This window comes from Cotesia typhae, unplaced genomic scaffold, assembly GCF_013202065.1.
Source record: "Cotesia typhae breed Kobodo isofemale line unplaced genomic scaffold, CoteBio_Ctyphae contig_48, whole genome shotgun sequence".
Lineage (NCBI taxonomy): Eukaryota > Metazoa > Arthropoda > Insecta > Hymenoptera > Braconidae > Cotesia > Cotesia typhae.
In genome coordinates, this window is record NW_027423756.1 from 9,901,466 (window position 1) to 9,921,686 (window position 20,221).

The 20,221-nt window shown below is 28.3% G+C and overlaps 2 protein-coding genes across 9 annotated transcripts in view; both read right to left on the reverse strand.

The window, feature by feature from the left end:
- Positions 1–4: 4 nt before the first annotated feature.
- On the reverse strand, positions 5–9,519 carry LOC141530211 (proton-coupled amino acid transporter-like protein pathetic). Of its 3 annotated transcripts, XM_074247202.1 has the most exons (9): positions 9,122–9,519; positions 7,455–7,588; positions 7,147–7,278; positions 4,997–5,147; positions 4,199–4,405; positions 2,695–3,137; positions 1,480–1,658; positions 1,146–1,342; positions 5–145 (listed from the first exon to the last, which is right to left on the reverse strand). In XM_074247202.1, exons 2-9 carry the CDS (start codon positions 7,460–7,462, stop codon positions 71–73), a joined length of 1,392 nt encoding a protein of 463 aa, XP_074103303.1. In that variant the 5' UTR covers positions 7,463–7,588; positions 9,122–9,519; the 3' UTR covers positions 5–70. The 3 variants fall into 3 exon arrangements, with proteins under 3 accessions (XP_074103303.1, XP_074103302.1, XP_074103305.1); XM_074247201.1 differs by having other exon boundaries at positions 7,147–7,588; positions 9,133–9,519; XM_074247204.1 differs by lacking the exons at positions 7,147–7,278; positions 7,455–7,588; positions 9,122–9,519 and adding an exon at positions 7,037–7,110.
- Positions 9,520–11,519: 2,000 nt separating this feature from the next.
- Jvl (javelin-like) overlaps positions 11,520–20,221 on the reverse strand; it is a 71,297-nt gene continuing 62,595 nt past the window's right edge. For all 6 annotated transcript variants that reach the window (XM_074246219.1, XM_074246217.1, XM_074246216.1 and 3 more), the window contains 4 exons: positions 18,812–20,188; positions 18,580–18,678; positions 17,645–18,502; positions 11,520–14,936 (listed from right to left, as the gene is read on the reverse strand). In XM_074246219.1, the coding sequence (XP_074102320.1) occupies positions 14,559–14,936; positions 17,645–18,502; positions 18,580–18,678; positions 18,812–20,188 (2,712 nt within the window). In that variant the 3' untranslated portion in view covers positions 11,520–14,558. The remainder of the gene's footprint in view (positions 14,937–17,644; positions 18,503–18,579; positions 18,679–18,811; positions 20,189–20,221) is intronic.

Genomic DNA, 20,221 nt, shown 5'->3' on the forward strand with positions numbered 1-20,221 from the left:
TTCTTTTATTTTAATGTCAATTATTGTTTAATTGATTGAAATTACTTTCTAATTAATATAGATCCTTTTTTTAGCAGGAATCTTTATCAGTTTCTTTCTTAAAGGCATTTATGATGTCGCGTAAATTTTCCACTGCTCCAAATACCTGCAATGCGTATTAAATGTTTAGCTAATTTTTATTACGATTAATTAATAATTGTTAACTGAGCCAAGTTTAGATATTTGCGTTGAAAAAAATTGCCGTGCTATTTTTTTTTATTGTTGTAATTTTTTTTTATCTTCTAGGATAATAAACGTAAGTATGTTAATTTTTTTTAATTGTTCTGTAAATATTATTAATGTGTTTAACGAAAATAAATTTTTTGGGTTTAAAAATTTATTTTATAAAATTTAAATGTGAAAAAATTTATTTTTTAAACTTGATTTATGAAAAATTTCTATAAAAAAAAAAAATATGTTCTGATTTCTAAGAAATTATAATTTATTTTTTTAATAAATAATTTGTTTTTCGTTAATTTAATGACGAGTTACTACCGTCCACGTAAAATGAAGAGTATATTATTCCTTGTTATAAATTCAGAGAATTATTAATGGTATAAAAGTATAATAAAAAATAAAATTTTACGGAAAAAAAAAATTATTGTGTAATAATATTATTATTTACTTTGGTATCAATTTTTTTCTTCGTATATAATTCATTTCACTGAAGAGATATTCTAAAAAATGTTGTGATTATTTAGGATGGAAATAAAAGAAATAAATTAATTTAAAAAATGACAATGAGTAATAGAATAAACATAAAATGTTTTGGAAGAATGAAAAAAATATTATGCTCGACAAGTGAGATTTCATATCTATAGTTATCATTTTTTTTTTTTTTAATTTTCGAATTTGATAAAATTAATAGTAAATGATAGCGAAGCGTTGTCATTTAACAAATATTTCGTTTATTGATTCACGTACTGAGTCAAGAATACTATTCTTTATTTTTTTATAAATTTACATTAAGAGTTAAATAATATTATTTAATTAATCGAGTAAAAAATTCTTAAATGTTTTGCAATTGTACAGTGCAAAATTTACTGAACAATTATTATTTTTTAGCAAATAAATCTGTCAAGCATAAATAAAAAAAATAAACTTACAAACATAAGCAGCCATATAAAAAAAATGACAATATTTTTTGACCATCGGCAAAAGACATAAATAATTGGCGTTTTGTCATACCACTTGATGGCCATTTCAACGGCAATAGGCATTAATAACATCGTGGTTGTCATACTGAACGCTGTCAATAATCCAAGCACCGGTACCATTTGCGGAATAGCTGCCGCGAGCATTGCTGTAAAAGTTTATCAATAAAAATAAATAAATACTAAAAAAAAAAAAAAAAAATACCGAGATGATAAAAAAAAAATAAATAGGTTTTCCGACACTTAAATCACTGAGTAATTGTACGATGTATGAATTATGTCTTACTTGAAATGGTTACACCAGCTAATCGGAATATTATCTCACAAGCTTTCGTGCAGTTTCCTATCATCGCTACATTTTTTCGAATTATCATCGGCCATAGAATACTTACAGGCACATAATAGTGAAGGCCGTATGTACAAATGACAGACAATGTTACAACTATTTTAACGAGTTTCGACGCTCTAAAAATTCCAGTATTTTACATTAACATACATGCTTTTTATGTGGTATATAATTTATATATACAATCACATGTTATTATTTACTGTTAATAGTGTTAAATGTCATTCATAATTCATTTATTTATTTAATTTGTATGGACGAATGCAGGATATTCCATTATTGTAATTTATTAATATCAACTCAACCGATTTTATATGTTTATTACTTATACGGGTTTTTACACAGGGTTTTTTTTAAATAAAAATTATAGTTCATTCATTTATAATTCACAAGTTCATTAAGTTGCTTTTAAAATTAATAAAGTCTTGAATTCTTTGTCAAAATACAGTACATCGATAAGTTATATGATTTCAAAATTAATAGTACTTAATTTAGGTTTTTATGGGAGTTCTTTTTTTTTTTTTTTTTTTTTTTTTAGAAGAGGAAAGACGTCACACAGGAAAAAAATAGGGTAGAAGTACCGGTTTTAGTTATTTTGATGCCACTTTAAATATAAGTTATTGTGTAGAATATTATAATGTCAAAATAATATTTTCAAACTTTCAAAATTTTTAAACTTTGACATTTATACTAACTACTTTATCAAGTTCTATGCTTATAGAAATATTTATACAGTAATTAAAATCATTTGAAAGAGTTTAAAAATTTTTTCTCTTAAATCAAGTTAATTTTTGTTTTTTCCGTGTGTAAAAATTCAAATTTAGAAGAAAACTCCATAGATTTAAGGACATTTAAAAAAAAAATGTACACCAAGTTATTAATTATTTCTTTTAAAATTTGATTCTCCTTAAAATGAACAAAAAATAATTTTTATCTACATAAAAATCGATTGAGTACTTTGTTGTATATTAAAATAAAACTAATGGAATATTCCACGGCTCTAAATAAATAAAATGAGCGATATTGCGCATTATGTAAAGCACTGAAAAAAGGAATATATATCATAAAAAATTTACCAGCCTCTTATAAACTGTAGTTATAGCTACTGATGCGTAACGAAATATAATAAATTGCATAAATAAATGACTGACTCACATCTCTCCAAATGGCAAATTTTTAATAACTGTATCACAGGCGTCGATGTATTTGTTGTACCCGAGGAATCCAAAGATCATGTAAATGAGCACGTTCAGCATCATACTGAGCGTAAGAATTCGCGGCATGTGTCTCGGGTTCTTCATGCTGTTCTCTAGCGGCATTATCACCGTCATATTGTGAACGGCGAACATGAATATGCTGCTGAAAATTGGTATTGCAGTGATGCCGGTGTACATTTGTAGGCGACTTGGTGACTGAAAGTCCTCGAAAAAGTAGTACAGAGTTATTGTCAATCCGAGGGCGAGAAACGACGCCCCCGCGGCCGAAAAAGGCATCAACCACTTAAAGTTTGGCATCAGTGCAAGGATGTAATAAATCGGCATGAACATTATTATGTAAATGCGAATGTTAATCGATGCGTCTGTTAAATTTTCAATTATCTGTAATTTAAAAAAAAAAAAAAATGTTGAAGTTTATTATCCAATGATTGATGGTAGATAATAAATAGTTAATTCTCGTGTCAGTAAATTAAAGCGATTAATAAATAGCGATCACTAATTTCCGGTTCTACTTGATTTAATTTTATACCTAAAAGTGTTATAACTTTTTGCTCGTGATTGATTTTTATTTTGATTTATTTACAAATTTATGTAAACCGGAAATGATTACATGTAAGGTTGATTATTTTATTATTTACTTAGAAACGTTGTAAAATAATTTATTATTTGCTTAATCGACGAATCTATTAATCTGTATATCCAGATGATGAATGTCTATTTAAAGCGTATTTCCCTATCGTAAACAAGACAAAATACACGATCATGATTACGAAGATAAACAGCTTCCGGTTTCGCTCTACTGGAACTTAATTTTGTAATTACAGATCGTGATTTTTAATGGAATTTTTTGTTTACAAATCATTTCTATTTTTACAAGTAAATTACGTTGCCACGGTAATTTAATAGTTTTGGGTATTTTAGAATTATTAAATTATGCTGACAGGTAATATGACTGACCTACGGAAAATTTTTAAGTGTTAACAATTATAGAGCGCTTCCGATAACGATATCAGCTATCGCGTAGTAAAATACAGACAGATAATACGTAGAATTAAATCTTTATTTTTTTCAATAATTAACTTAATAATTAAAAAATTTACTCAAAAAATAGAAGAATTTTTTTCATACCACCCTTGTGATTTTAAAAAATTTTTTCTCAGTAAAAAAATTTATTTATTTTATCATTTATAAAATACTCTTCTAGGAAAAAATTTTAAAAAAATTATACGATATTAAACATGACCTAATTGGCGTAATAATTAAAAAACTGAAATTCCTGAGAAATGATTCAAGCTTTACACTAATTCATAGTTGATAGTTCTAATGTTGACAATTACAATAATCATAATGACATAATCACAATGCATGATATATGTGTGATATAAGTAAAGTAATAATCGTATTGTATAAATTACTGAATAATTGTGGGAACAATGACGCACCTGCTGAGTAGAAGTGCCGACGTATATCGAGTATATTACAACCGTTTCGTATTGAATGAAGCACACGAGGACGTTGGTGAGGATGTTGAAGTGAACAGCGTACTTTCGAAATCTTTCAGGTCCAATCGTAAATGACGAGGATACTATTTCAGCAAGATCCATCGAGGGTTTTTTAAAGCGTCTACAGAGGATGTGTGAGCATTGCACCTAGTGGATTGCAAAATAACAACAGTAACTAAAAAAATTAAAAGGCTTTTATTTTATTTAAATAAAATATATTAATTATGTGGGACATTGATTGATATTGACTTTTTGATTTATGATCATTAGCGGTTTGTTGTATTTTACTTATTTAATTAAAAAGTTATCATTATTATTAATACGATTGGTTGTAAGCGAAAAAAATAATAACAAGATCTTCATTATCATTGTCATTATTTATTATTATTGCGTAATTTATATATTTAAAATCCTGGACGTGATATTTATAAGTCAAGAGTAGCGAGAAGAATGCTGGCGCGCCCCTTTTATTCTTAAATCCACAACAAGTGACTGACATCATCTTTTCAATATATTTATCTCATTTTTTATTATTTTTGTGATGTGTGCTTTTTGACCGCCGATTTTTTACTGTCGAGAACAAAAATCAGTGACGCAAAAGTCACAGGAGATAGCAAAAAATGTTTTGGTTAATATGATTGGAAAGATCCTTGACAAATGTTCGCAAAAAAAGAGACACATAGGATTTAGTATACTGTAATAAATAATGAGAATGATACTGCAGTTTAGTGGACTTACTGTGAGGACTGCAGTGTAGCAGCTTATCAGTCCGATCAGCACGCTGGAAACTAAGGCCGTTACATACCCGGCTCGGCTGAACGCGTGTGGAAGAAAAAGTATGCCGCTGCCAATCGAGGCCTTCAGCAGGTGCATAAACACCACCAAGTCGCTAAAAGTTTATGATCACTTTTAATCTTTCACTGCTTTAATGCTTTGTTGTCTTTCATTATTTACTTTGTTGGAAAATTATTGATTATTAATATCTAAATTCAAATTTTTATTTTTTATTTTAAGTTGTGTCAACCATAAGGGTTCTTACCGACGAAAATTTTTATTTTAATATTGCTCTAAAGTCATATTTTTTTATTTGAATATTTTAAATATATCAGAAGACATTTTTTGAAATTTTTAAATAAAATATTCTTTAATACAATTTATTATTATTATTATTATTATTATTATTCATAATTTAAAATTAATGAGATGTAATTTATGTTAAGTAGATGAATTTTAAGTAATCAAGACAAATATTTTTGGCTGTGAATAATTTGGTATGCGTGTCAAGCTCTGCTTTTAGAAGGCTGATATACTTTTTTTTTGGTTTTGCAAAACATGTTTATTCCTTACGTCAGTCGACTGCTGCTTTCGTTGGTTCATTGTATCATTGGTTAAGTAACTGATTTATGTTTAATTGTTCAATTTAATACTACATTTTTTTTCTATTAATTCAAGTCATATTTGAAAGTTGTGTAAATTTTCTTTTATTTCTGCAAAATTAACTTTGTTAAGTTAATTGCTTCGATTAAACCAAAAGAAAAATAATTCCCTTTATTATTCATCAATAAATATTAAATGCTTGAAAATTGACTAGTATTAATCCATTTAAACTATTGTTTTATAGATATAAGACTAATATGCGGGCAATTTATCACTTTTAAATGAGAAATTCAAATGATGTATTATTAAAAGTTAAGAAACAAATGATTTATTGCCTTAAGATAGTTTTTTGCATAATTCAGTTCTGAATAATACATTTTATGTTTAAACTTTATGATTTTCAGTGAGAAATCAATAATTAATACCTGATAAATCAATAATTTATTTTTTGTTTGACTATTTATGGATATGTATCTGGGAATTAATAAAAATTTTTATTCAATCATGTCAGAGTTCATTGCAATTAATTTATTAATTATCAGCATTATTGATTAAACTTATTGCGTGTGTAATAATTTTTTACTCATAAAAATTCAACACTACTTAATATTTATCTGCGTTTTGAGTTAAATTCTGTATTAAATAAAAAAAAAAAAAAAAAAAAATAGTCAATTAAAAAATTTCTTTTATAACTAATAAAAAATCATGAAATTTAATAAAATAGATTGTAGAGCGTGACTTGAAACCCTGTAACGACATTGACACAAAATTTTTGTTAATAATACCCAACATTTATTACAATTAAATGACACATCGATATCAATGCCTTTCATACTAAAAATTATTCGTAAAATTATGTCTTACAAGTAATAATACCCTAAATTGTGCGTAATAATAAAAATATAGGTATGTTTTGTTTTAATTCATAAAAAAAAACTTTCTTCTTATTCTTGAAAGCAGTAAAATTTTATTCGAGTAATTTTAAATCGATAATAAGCCTCAATTTGAAATTTTAAGCCGCAGAGTTGAAATACCAAACTTTTAGTAAAATAAAAAAATAGGTTTGTCAGTATCAAGAAATAAATGGAATTTTTATGTTACTAGACTTAACACGCTCGCCTTCATTCTTTTAAAAATCCCGCCACTATCTCAGTCGACAAATCAACAACCGAATAAAATAGTCACAGAAGTGACGTAAAACGATACGACATCCGGCCATCAACTTTTTAGAAGAGGATTTCCTGTTTGCTTGTATTCGGCGTACAGCCGAATAAAAAGAGGAAATAATACCGCGGATTTTTAGTGAAAATTACAGGAAGCAATCGTGTAATAATAATAATAATAATAATAATAATAATAATAATAATAATAATAATAATAATAATAAGCAAACAAGGCCACCTGTTCTGGTATCCAGTAAGGTTGGTTACTAAATAACCCACATGCATACTAACATGTCACACATCCATTTAATTCTATTTAATTGAATTAGTAAATTATAATGGTCATACGAGCTAGGCTGGGTTAAAATCCGTGCCGCGAACGGATCGTACTCCTCATTATCAGATAGTTGGTCATTGTCTTGAGCAACCTTCGAGCCACTGGACTCATTTTTCCCCCTCGTTATCAAGCTTTTACCTCTACTTGATTCCATGGCAATGAAGATAATAGAATAACAGAGAAAAATAAATTAATTGACATGTAATGAGACTAAGAATAAGAAAAAAAAACATAAATGGAGTGCTGATAAATGCTCTCCAATTACTATAATTATTATTGTTATTATTGTATTATATTAATACAAGTACTCGGCGCTTACTTATCCATGTCACGATACTTCACCACACGATGGGCTCACCACCTTGCAGCCTTACGATTTACAAGGTCCACTTCAAGGAAGAGCTGCTTATTTTACGCTTCCGTCTCTCGGAGGTCGCTGACGGTCCGAGTCATCTAATAAATTTTTAATTTCATTAGACGATAAAAAATAAAATAAATAATCAAGTATTGAATTAATTAAGTTTTATAAAATTATTATTAATTATAAATGTAATATAATAAAATATAGTGATTGAATTTTAAAAGATTGCAAGGAATTAATGAAAGATAAAGTTAAAATGACTTTCCAATCTCGTTGATAATTATTTACATGTATATATATCTTGAATGCTAAAGTGTATTATTATACTGTCTGGACATGAAGTATAACAAGACCGTCACTTTTTACCTCGAAATGCAACACGAATGGTATCAATTATTTTTTACTTTTATGGTCTTTATAAATATTTATTATTTTATTTTTTTAAGGTGAAAATTTTTTCAATCTAACATCTTTTTTTAATGAAATTTTTCTAAAAATTCACTAAATTTTTTTCATTCATTCATAAAAGACATTTTTTTTCTTATTAATAAATTTTCTTTCTGGCATTGGATTAATTCATTTATTATAGCAGTAAATAATTTATAATCTATATTATTGAAAAAATAAAAAAAATTTTATGTCCAGGATATAGTCATAAGATAAAATCGGATTTTTTTTAGTAAAATTTAGTGTCATTGCAAAGGTCTTGATTTGAATTTGTGTCTTTTCAAGATTTCATATCATTCTCACCGATAGTCAATTTATGATGATAAGTATTTAGGCTGCATTCGGAAATTCTCTATCTATAGATACATAATTACGAAATGACCTTTTATCTTGTGTAATATTGACATTTTTAAAAATATAAGCTCATCCCGACGTCACACTCATCAAAAGCTGTCATTTGAGTACCCACATGAATTTTGACATATTTTTCATATATACATATATGTAAAATATATAAATATATGAAAAATTGATGTGGGTACTCATATGATAGCTCTTGATGAGTTTAACGTCAGGATGAGCTTATATTTTCAAAAATGTAAACAAAAATTAATTTAATAAAAAAATTAATTTAAAAAAAAATCAATTTAATAAAAAATTTCTTAGACAAAATAAATTTATTTTTTACAGTCACATAGTGACTGCAAGGTTGCTAGTAAACATAAAATTCTCTAAATTATTGTTATTACAGGAACGATTCATCAATATACATTTAATAAATGCCTATAAAAAGATTTACAAAGACCATTAAAAAGATTAATAAAATAATTATAACTATTAAAAAAAAAAAAAAAAAATAACTTTTGATTTTAAAAAACCAGCTATATACATAAAACATTTTGAAATATGTTCATAATCCATAAATATAAAAATAAATCCATATATCAGTATGGCTTGATCATGGCGAGTTAGTATTACACAATCGTACTTGACCGCAAACTTACCGTGATATCTGATTAATATGACACGTTTGTCCGGTGACGTTTGACAAGTTTGTTTAAAATAATTAAATATGAATTACTGTTTGTATTTATTACATGGAATTTATTATTTCAAAAACTATGCTATTTTAAAAAAATGTATGTTACTTAAATATATAATTAATATAATATACTCACTATGTACTTACGCGGTCATAAGGATTTATTTATATCTATGTATATGTTACTACAGCTAATAAATATTTATAATAGTAATTATAATGGAGATGAAGACGATTAAAATGTTGATAACCTGAGTCAGAAGTAAGAAAAAAAATTTGTTGTGAATTATATGGCACAAGTTTTGGACAAGGTCGCCTTTCGTCTTGGATGTACTCAATTAAATTCAACGTATGTCTGGTTCATCACCTTGCGTAAGTGACAGGAATTTTATCCACGCGTTTGTCATATGTTTACATTGATATTATCTCATGTAGTTGTTTATATAAATTCTCTATTACTTACATACATTGATATTATTTTTATTATTTATATATTGTACATATTTGTCGATGTATGAATTTTTCTTAAAGCAATTCCAAGTGTCTGATATATTCCACTAATTTTATTTACCTAAAGCTTAGATCTTGATAAATAAAAAAAAAAAAAAAAAGAGTTAAAAAGATATTTTTTTTAGAGTACATAAATATTGCGCCAGACTTTTTTTTAGAGATGATCTATTAATAAGTGTAATTAATAATATTTTATTTATTGTTTATTTTCTAAATAGTGGAATTTAATTGAATTAATTCTTTTAATAGATGAAAGAATATACTTTTGTTTATATTTGTGATAACAACTGTTGAGGCTGATGATAATTATTAAGTGATAAGATTAGTTCACAATAAATGATAGTGACGTTCATTAAATGACTATCAAAGGCTTGTATTATAATTATAATTAAATTATCTATTTTTTTTTTTTTTTTTTTAAGTATCCTCTTCATTGTTTTAATAATTTTCATTTATTCTCTATTTGTTGATTTTTTTCACAAGAATTTTAATGTTTACTCTACCCACTAACTAGAATTTTATCTGATTTTTTTGAGAGAAATTTATTCACGTGATTCTTTATTACTTTGAATAAATAGTTATATAGATAAGCGAATCTTTGTTTGAAGAACTACCATGTAAGTGTAATTGAAAGGTCAATTGAAGATAATAAAAAATTTTTTTAAGTTTGTTTTGATTAAATTACCGCTTTCGTTTTTTTTTTATTTTATTTTTGTAGAGAAAATAATTACTCTATTTAATAAATTTATAAGTAGGAAATTTAATAAATTAGCAATATAATACATCACGAATGTGTTAAATAGGTTTATTATATTTATTGAGACAGTAATTGCTAATAAAATTGAACCGAAGCGTTTTTATTGCAGTTTTTCTAAGTATCCAGCCTTGATGTTAAAAGTAAGGACGGGTGTTGAGACCCTGAAGCAGATCGAAAAAGGAAGGACAAAGAAACATGGAATAGATTTAAATAATTATTTTAAAAATCTCAGGAAATGTTCTTGTGTGCTAGAAATTTTTTATTTGAAATTTTATTGTAATAAAAAATCTTTTAGGCCACTAATTTTTTGTGGTTTACTTTTTTTTTTTACACGAATTTTTATACATGAGTTTTGAAAATCTAATTAACACTAATAGCTGGTTTTGTTCCGTTTATCTTAATTTTTCGAGCAGAATGTAAGGATATATTCTGAGAGTCATTTCCTAGAAAATAGTAAATTCATTATATTATTTTATATTATATTATCTGTAATTTATCTATTTTTTTTAATTCTTTTTTTTTAATCAAATGAGAGTGACATGAATAATTAATGTTGGTTGATTCAATTGGAAATACCCACGAATTGAATTTTATAGACTTTAAAAAATATTTTGCATTTTAGGGCTAAATTTAAAATTTACAACAGATAAATAAAAGTAATTTTTTAATATATTTACAAATAAATTTTATAACTTTTATACAAATCGGAATTTTAAAAATATAAGCTCATCCTGATATTACACTCATCAAGACCTTTCATTTGAGTACTCACATCAATTTTTCATATATTTATATATATTATATATATGTATATATGAAAAATATATCAAAATGCATGTGGGTACTCTAATGAAAGCTCTTGGTGAGTGTAACATCAGGATGAGCTTATATTTAAAAAAATGTAAACAAAAATTAATTTAATAAAAAAATTAATTCAATAAAAAAAAATTAATTTAAAAAAAAATCAATTTAATAAAACATTTCTTAAACAAAATAAATTTTTTTTTTTACAGTCACATAGTGACTGCAAGGTTGCTAGTAAGATTTAAATGCTTATAACAACAATAAAAATTATTTAAATGCAAATTTCATTGACTCATACCGAGAATTCATACCGCAAAGATTCCAGCTTTTTTTTTTAATTAAAAATACACTCAATTATAATTTTTACTATCATTTATGTAACATGTTTGAACCGTAAATCATAAATTTAAAAAATAAAGAAAAATACATAACAATAGGGTAAAATTAAAAAAGTCTTTGTTGATTCATGTATTTTATTTTTTTATTAATATTTTATTATTATTAATAATAATCTTATCAAGTTATCACGCATTCTCATTACACATTATTTATTTACATTTACAATACCTAATTAAATATTTTCACGACTCAATTTTATGTTATGATTATTTTTTTTTATTATTATTTTTATTATTGTTATTGTTAATATTATTATATACAGAATCCGTCATTGTTTTGGATTATTTCAATAATTAAATACACTAACAAGTAGCTTAATAACATTAATCGTAGTCAATTATTCATAATCAATTATTAATTCACAAATAATAGTCAATAATTAATAACCAATCATCAATATACAGCATATGTATATTTAATATTTAATATCTGTATTTATTTTTATTTTTATATTTTTAATTTGGGTAATAATTTAAATGTCGAAAAGTCACTCTACAAGACTGCCGATAGAAATTACAAATAAAAGTAACTATTGTTTATATTTTATTAATAATAGTTTTGTATAATAAACTAACGGGTATCAGCGTATAAAAATAATAGTCTCCTGTTGCAGTGCGTTAACGACATCTACTCAATAACAAGTAATTACAATCATATCATTTTATATATTTTTATTTTTTATATCTTGTCCTTTAGCTGCACGAATTGTAATAATTATAATTATAGTTATAGTTACAGTAGTATCTGAGCATATTGTTTATTTATTTGCTTTGAATAATCTTTAAGTTATATTTTTCTTTGTAATATATTTTAAAAATCAGTCACAAGAATGTACCAATTGAATTTATATGCAACACGATGTAAAAAATCAAACTCAGCGAACGTGAGATTTTTTTTTTTTTTTTTTTTTTTTTATTTACATTGTGTTGAAAAATCAGGCACTAAAATAATAATAGATATGATAGAAATATAATTAAATAAAGTTATAAGTATGTCCTGTCAGTCCTATTTAAATTATTAATTAATATATTAATCACAATTTAGTGACTTTGCGTACAAGTGTCATCAAATGAGCATGACATAAATTTTTTGAAAATTTTTTTATGATTTTATAATTTTGATTAAAATTAAGTCAAGCCATTTGTACGCATTATCATTATACATATTTATTATTTGTCTAAATCACAGTTTTATTTATATCTGTGATAGAATCTATTTTAATCGGTTTTTGTATTTTTTTATTTTTTTTTTATATTTAATTCAAACTTTAAAATTTCATTTATTTTGATACTGATTTACTCCAATTCGATATGTTGATATTTTAAAATGGTCACACTAATGTATGAACTTTCCAAAAATAAAAATAAAATTATTGAAAATATGCGGCTGCCCAATTTTAAAACACAGTAACTGCGTGGTCGTGGATAATTATAAATTTTTTTTTTATTAGTAAAAATTTAATATTTAAAATTAACCGATTTAAGGAATAGTCTAGAAAATTATTAAAAAATTTTTTCTGAGCTATACCATAGTGTGACCATATTTAATTTTTAACTTTATAAAATAGTAAAAAAAATCTATGTAACACAATGACAAATAGAATAAAATAAAAAAAAAATTACTGAAAAAACATAAATCACAAATACTTAAAGGAATGCAATATTTAAATAACAATAAAATAAAATTGGAATGAATTTTTTCAAACTGGCTGATGTCCAATCTGATTTGTTAATGATTACTTATAATGAATTACACTTATACTATTATGAAACAATCACAAATATTTATTACTATTAACTTATCAATAAAATAAATTTTCTACATATTTACATATTTAATAATTCTATAAGCATAACAAGTAGATGGACACAGCCAGTTTATAAAAAAATTTTTACAATAAAGTAGTACAAAAATTGTTTTTTAAACAAAAATGCATGATTGAGACTCTAAGTGATACACGTAATAAAATAATTTGTCGTAGCGACGGTTGATCAAAGAATTCAAAGTTTGCCAAGCAAACTGATTCTTGATTAATAACTTAGTATTATTTTTCTCGAGGTACTAACATATTAACATAGTGTTTTATCAGTAACATAAAAGAAAATTATTTCAACGAAAAAATAATACAGTTAATTACAGTAGTTTTATGGAAGTTTTTTTTTTTTAATATTTACCATTATCTCTGTACCTCAAATCAATGAGTTTAATTATATTTATATTTTTCAACGTCTCAAAAGTAGTTTTTAACAAAATAAATTTATAAATTTGCGATGTTTGATTTTTTATTTTATAAAAAATTCATCCCCTGAATATTTTCGTCGACTTAATGAGTAATATATCTTTTAGAGCCAAAAATAATTTTACTTAACAAGACTTTTTTTAATTACCGAAGATCGTTAGGTAAATCAGTTGTTTACGTGAAAAAATTAATAGTATTTATAAAAGTTATTAGTAAAATTTTTCATAAATTTTAATTTTAATTCCTTGATAATTAATTAGATTAATTATTACGGAAATCTATGTGATTGACAGAATCGTTAGATTAATATTAGTCAATAAATAATTTAGTTAAATAAATAAATAACATAACTAACTCTTGAGTGCTGAGTCAAGAAGAACGTAATTGTAATAAAATGAATTTTCAATAGGAATATTTTATACAATTTTTTTTTTCAGAATAATTAATTAAATATAGCAAACTCTAATCATTTATCCATAAATTAAAAATAGTTGGATGAAAAAAAAAAATTATTTGACATATTTTTTATCAATATTTTATTTTGACAATTTAAAAAAATTGAATAAACTGTAATGTCAAAGTTGAGTGAACGATTGTTTAATCCAGGTTTGAATATTCATGATATTTTTATAGAAAAAATTACCAAGGGTCAACCACGAATAATTGTTCGATTCAATACACCCAATAAATTTTAATTTCACGAAAAAAATTGAATCTTTTAATTTAAAAATTAAAAAATTGGTCGTAAGAAATTAATTTTATTAAAAAAAAAATATCCAATAATTTTAATGATAAATATTGAGAATAATTTTATAATTACAATCCAAAAAATTCCTAGTAGCACTCAAGAGGGGAATAAAAAAACTAATCTTCACTAGAAATAGGATTATCATCCAATGAATCGCACTCGGCGAGCGCTTCGCCACTGTGGGGTGGAAATTCATCAGTCATTAGACTTTCTGGCGCCATGCCACCAGTCCCAGTCGACGAATTGATACTATCAAAGTACTGCTGATGGTTAATGGGCTGATGCTGTTGATTACTCTGCCAGGGGACGGTTGATTTGAATCTTCGCGTCGGTGAGCCAATCATAAATTCTATTTTCGTTGATCCAGTTATCGATGTCACTGTATTGCTGTAGTCGTTATCATCTGGATTCAGTGAATCTGGGCAAAGCGACGAGTCACTGAGTCGAAATCCGTTGCTCGACGAGCACCAAGATGACGGTGGGTCCGTCAGAGCCTGTAATTTACAAAAATATTTAATTTTCAATTCATAAATTAATAAAATATTTATATTGTTAATTTTTAATGATTTAATTTATTAGTATTAGTCAATTAATTTAATAATTTATTTTTATTATTGATAATAAATAAAACTATCAAATGCTTTCTTAAAAATTTTCACTGGATAATTTTTAAGTTTTTATTTTGTAAATTATTTTATTTAATTGCCAGGCGTACTGACAACAGAATTATTATTACCGCAGGCCAAGCAGGTAAGCGTGTCGTTTCGATGATTCTATTGTTAGTTGATTATATTATTATGGTTTTGAAATAAATAAAATTGTTAATGAGTTATGTAATTAAATTATTAATGAGTGAGTTATGTTCTATTAGTGCGATCAAACTTTCTCCTAGGGCAGTATATTTTTTTTAGTAGCCATTAGGGGCAGCAGAAAATAAAACAAACTTCAGCAAATTAAAATAGCGAATTAAATATAATTTTTAATAAATATATTTAGCATGCATATTTTTATAATAAATTAATAAAATATAAATTCATGCATTTTTTTTTAAATATACAATTTTTAATAAAATAATAAATCAAATTTTTTTTTATTTGAGATAATTTTGTAGAGAGAGTTATTTATAATTTAAAATTTATTTGAAAAATCTCATTAATAAAATTTTTAATCGAAAAAATTGTAATTAAAAATATTTTTTTTATTAAATAAATTTTACTGAAATTAAAATAAAATAAAATGTTGTCATGTGCATATAACTCTGAACTCTTTAATTTAATTACTCTAAAATGTCAGCTGCTTCATATTAACCCATCCCGACATTACTTTCGACCATGTGTTACGAAAACTATTGTAACTTATTAAACAATAGAGATAATTACAATTGTATATTTTTTTAGTTTTTGTAATAATATTTATTTGAACTTGAATTAAAATTTTGCTTATTAAAACCTTTTACAGTAAATTAAATATAAATAATTTACTACCAAGAAATTTATAAACTCTTTCGTGAAATATCGAATTTTTAATGTGATAAGAGCTGCTATTATCCTCGACAAAAAAAAAACTTTTCAGAAAGCAATTTTTTCAAGGGCCTAGTGATCGCGTAGTTAACCATCTGCTCACAATTTTTTCCCCCTTTTAGATAAATTGCATGTAATAATTTTACAAATGAGATTTTTTCCCTTCACCATTAACCATAATTGATTGTCTCAAATAAATTCGTAAAACAATCAATAATTTATTTTCCAATAACAAATTAATTTAAATAAAAATTCAGTAACATAATTTATTTATAAGGGTGATTATTTTTTGTAAGGACGTCTTAAATCTGTACAAAATTATCCGACCAAATTATTTTTGATTTTATTAGATTGGGAATGGGACAGCCCAGGGGACTGTTATTTTGGTGGTTTATGAATTTATAGCAAAAAAACTAAAATTTATTTCATTTTAGTTTTTAACGCTCTGAATAGAAATGTTTTTTTTTTTACTTTTGTAATAAATTTTTTTTAGTTACAAAATAACAATTTTTTAAATAAAAACATGCCTAAGACAGCAAAAAACATCCTTAATAATAGAAAATCACCCATAAATAAATTTCAATCACATAAATACCTTAAAAATAATTTTCTAATAAATACTCGTGCACATGCCCAAATAAATGAATAAAAAACTAAAGAAAGGAAAGGAAAAATCTAAAACTACGGTAAAAATAAAAATAATGCTCCAAATAAAGGGCACAGGCGGGTATGGCTCACCAAAATAAAAACAATCCAATCCATTCCAATTGAATAAAAAAAGAAGCGATTGAAGCAAATGATAATAAAAGAAGCATAACTTACGAGAGACTGTCGTACGCGAGTTAGGGCCAATTGCGTATTTGGACAGCCGATGGGGCTCGAATGCACGCTCGCTTGCGCTTCTTTCACACTTTGTTCGTAGCAGTTGTACCCGTCGCCGTTCAGTCGTCTTAATACTCTATTTTATTTATTCATTAACGTACATCTAATCGTTTACGTTACTCGTTACGTGTCCTTGTTAATTACATCTCTAAGTGCCCACTTGCTTAATAAACACTAAACAGTACCGAACAGTGTCAGTTAAAAACAAATTTTTTTTTTTTAAAAACACAAATCATATGTATTTATATTTTAGCTGCGCGTTAGCAAAGAAGTGTACCGTGTTTAGTATTGTATTAATTTCCTGATTACCCAATAATTATAAATCATTAACCCTTGTCCGTCGCGCTTCTATTTAAATAATTAATTATTTTTTTTAAATTACTGTCTAAGAAAATTTTTTTAAATAAAAAAAATAAACTTTTTTAGTTCAAAAAAAAATTAAAAAAATTCAGTGCAATAAAATTTTTTAAAAATTAAAAATAATAAATATATAAATTTATTTTACTAAATACGGACGAAGGGTTAAACAGTTTTATTGTAAAAGAGTCGAGCGTTTTAATTACAGATGTCAAAGTCTAGTAAAAGTAGTAAAGAGTTTTTGAATAATAATATTGATTAGTTGTAAGTAAATGAATCATAAATCGAATTTAGTAAGTCAGGCCTATCCCTAACGCTGCTGTACGGCAGTCAGACAAGCTGCGTACTTAGGCCCAGTGTAAATTCTTTTTTTATTGTTCTAGTATTAAAATGTAGATCTACTTCATCCAACTGGTCCAAAAGGCGAGCTTTGGTGGTCGTACCTTGCCGGTAGTGTCTGTGTCAATAGAGACGCGTGCTAAACTGTGGGAACGACGGGCCGGAGCCAGTGGCCTTCTTAGAGACGAACTTGTGCTAGATGTCGATGTCGAGGACTGTTGGTGGCTACCATTAATATTATGATTGCTATTAATATTATTATTATTGTTGTTGGCTGCCGCTGAATTCATCAGATTGGTGTGAGCTGACTCGAGTGAGTCCCGAGCGCGTGACAGAGATGATTTGGTGAGAGAATCACGAGCTGTTGCTGAATTATTGCTCCTCGGCAAAGAAGATCTCGATAAAGATTCCCGGCTGTTCGATTCTCTCGGGTTTTTTGATAGACTTTTGTTCAGCGACTCGCGACTTGAGTCCCGGGTCTTCGCTGAGAGCGACTTGGAGGCGTTGGGATTCTGCCCGCTGGTGAAGCTGTCACGACTAGAGTCCCTCGGGGGTTTCGCGGTCAAGGACTTCAGTGAGGTCTTCAGAGACTCCCGGCTCTCGCTCTTGCCGTTGGTGAGGGCCGAGTAGGAGGCTCTGGAAGGCGCCGATGAGGAGAGTGTCGACAAGGTGGCTGACTTTGTCGAGGAGTCCGGCAAGGGAATGCGACTAGGAGGCCGTCTCCGGGGTGAGGGTTTTATTGCTTCGTGCAGAGTCGTTCCAGCTGGGCTCAAACTGACTATTGCTGGCTGATGGTGGTCTCGCGCTGACTCGGTGCTGCTTCCAGCTTCTAAGCAGCAGGGCTCGCGGGTCTCTACTTCGGACTCTGGATCACCATCGACCGGTTGCAGCTGTTGGTGTTGTTTCTCCAGCACGCGTACCAACGCTCTGGTTCCTTCCAACTCGATATTTTGTCTGTCGAGCTGAAAATTTTTTATTTTTTTTATAAGAATATATGATTTTATGAATTATTAATAAAAAAATAAAAATAAGACCATACCTGAAATCTCAAGTCATCATTTTCTTCTCTCGCTTTATCTAAACGTTCGGACAGAGTTTCTGTGCTCTTTTGCACCTCATCTAATCTTTTTTGCAGGCACTGAAAAAAAAAAAAAAAAAATGATAAAGTTTTTAATTATCTATTGCATTTAAAATTTATTTTTTTACAAATTATTATTTAATAAAGCAAAATTTTATTTATTAAAACAAAAAATATTAAATCAAATAGTCACCTGATTATGGACGGTAGAAGTAATAAGATGTCGTTGAAGCTCAAGCGGAGAGTGCTCCCTCAAAATAGCAGCAATCTTATGCCGATCGACTCCAGGCACATGAGCGACCCTCGTCGGGGACACAAGAATAGAATCCAACGCTCCAAGCCTGACACGTCTTTCCTGGACCGCCGCATCAGGATCAAACTCCTCAGTGGTAATCGGAACATTAGCGAGGACATTCTTTTCAATGGTCCTGGTGCGAAACCTGCTTTTATGCGCAGTCGACTTACTGGACCTGGTGATGGTGGTGGCGTTGACGGGGGACTTTTTGCTCGGAGACTCTGGGGACTTTAGCGTTAAAAATTCGCACTCGGGTCTCTCTGTGAGACCCCTCAGCCGGTCCTCGAGGTCGGTCTTTATGGCGGAGAGTTCAGCAACTTCTGATTGTAATTGCTGCGTGCGGGTCCTACTAGATATTGCTTCAGCTTCCAGGGCAGCTACCTTGTCCAGCAATTGCTCTTTTTCATGGGTTAATCTTTCGACTACTTGAGCTTGAGCTTTGTTATTATTATCCTTATCATTATCATTAAAATTATTATTACAATTAATATTACTAATATTATCAGTTTTATCGTGAGTTGCTTCATCAGTGGTGCTAATAGTCGTCGAAAAGGACGAAGTAACTCTTTTCACAGCCTCCAAAACATCCCCAGCAATAAGATCGTCCGGAGCTGGAGAACTTTCTAGCCTACCCTGGAGCGACTCAACTTCATCGCGTAACCTAATGCCTTTGCGGTGGATCACGTCCAGGAGGTTCCAGAGTTCGTCTTCGGCCTCGTCGAGGACGGGCTTGGAGGTGTTAGTGACGCTGGTGGTGTTGGTGCTCGGGGAGGCCGGCCTGATCAGGGGGATCGCGGTCGAAGCGCTGTCCTTGGAGGAAGTCTCGGTGCTGAAGCCCGAGTCCTGGACGGTGGCACTGTTCTTGCTGCCCCCGCTTTGGGAGTTGCTGCGGCTCCTCGGCAACGAGGTCGGGGTCTCGGATTCTCGGGGGGCCGCGGCTATCCTCCGTCTGACCTTCCCTGGCTCCCATTCGGCCGTTCGTCGCGCGGTGCTCGACAGGGGCAGAGTGTGCGAGGAGTTCCCCGAGTTCGGCGAGGAGATCACCGAAGCCGTCGCGGAGGCCGCCATCTTGTGCCGGAGGTCTGGGAACGTCTCGATGACGAGGTCCCGGAACTCGAGAAGGGCACCGACCTCATGCTGCAGCTCCCGGAGGGCCAGTCGGGACTTGGCCTGCTCGCTTAATAGATAGTCAAAATGTTCTGGCCGCAGGGGCATGCAGTCCATGCCACTTTGGTCCCGACTCACTACTAAGTCGCCGGTACTGCTTCCGCACTGCTGTAACATTCAAAATTGATTTTTTTAAATTAC

Excerpts from the sequence above, each read along its gene's own strand:
- LOC141530211 (XM_074247201.1), bottom strand. The coding sequence starts at position 7,289 with ATGGAATCAAGTAGAGGTAAAAGCTTGATAACGAGGGGGAAAAATGAG. Across the intron at positions 4,406-4,996 it reads GCTACACTGCAGTCCTCACA|GTGCAATGCTCACACATCCT; the intron begins GTAAGTCCACTA and ends GCAATCCACTAG. Across the intron at positions 146-1,145 it reads TTATATGGCTGCTTATGTTT|GTATTTGGAGCAGTGGAAAA; the intron begins GTAAGTTTATTT and ends TACGCATTGCAG.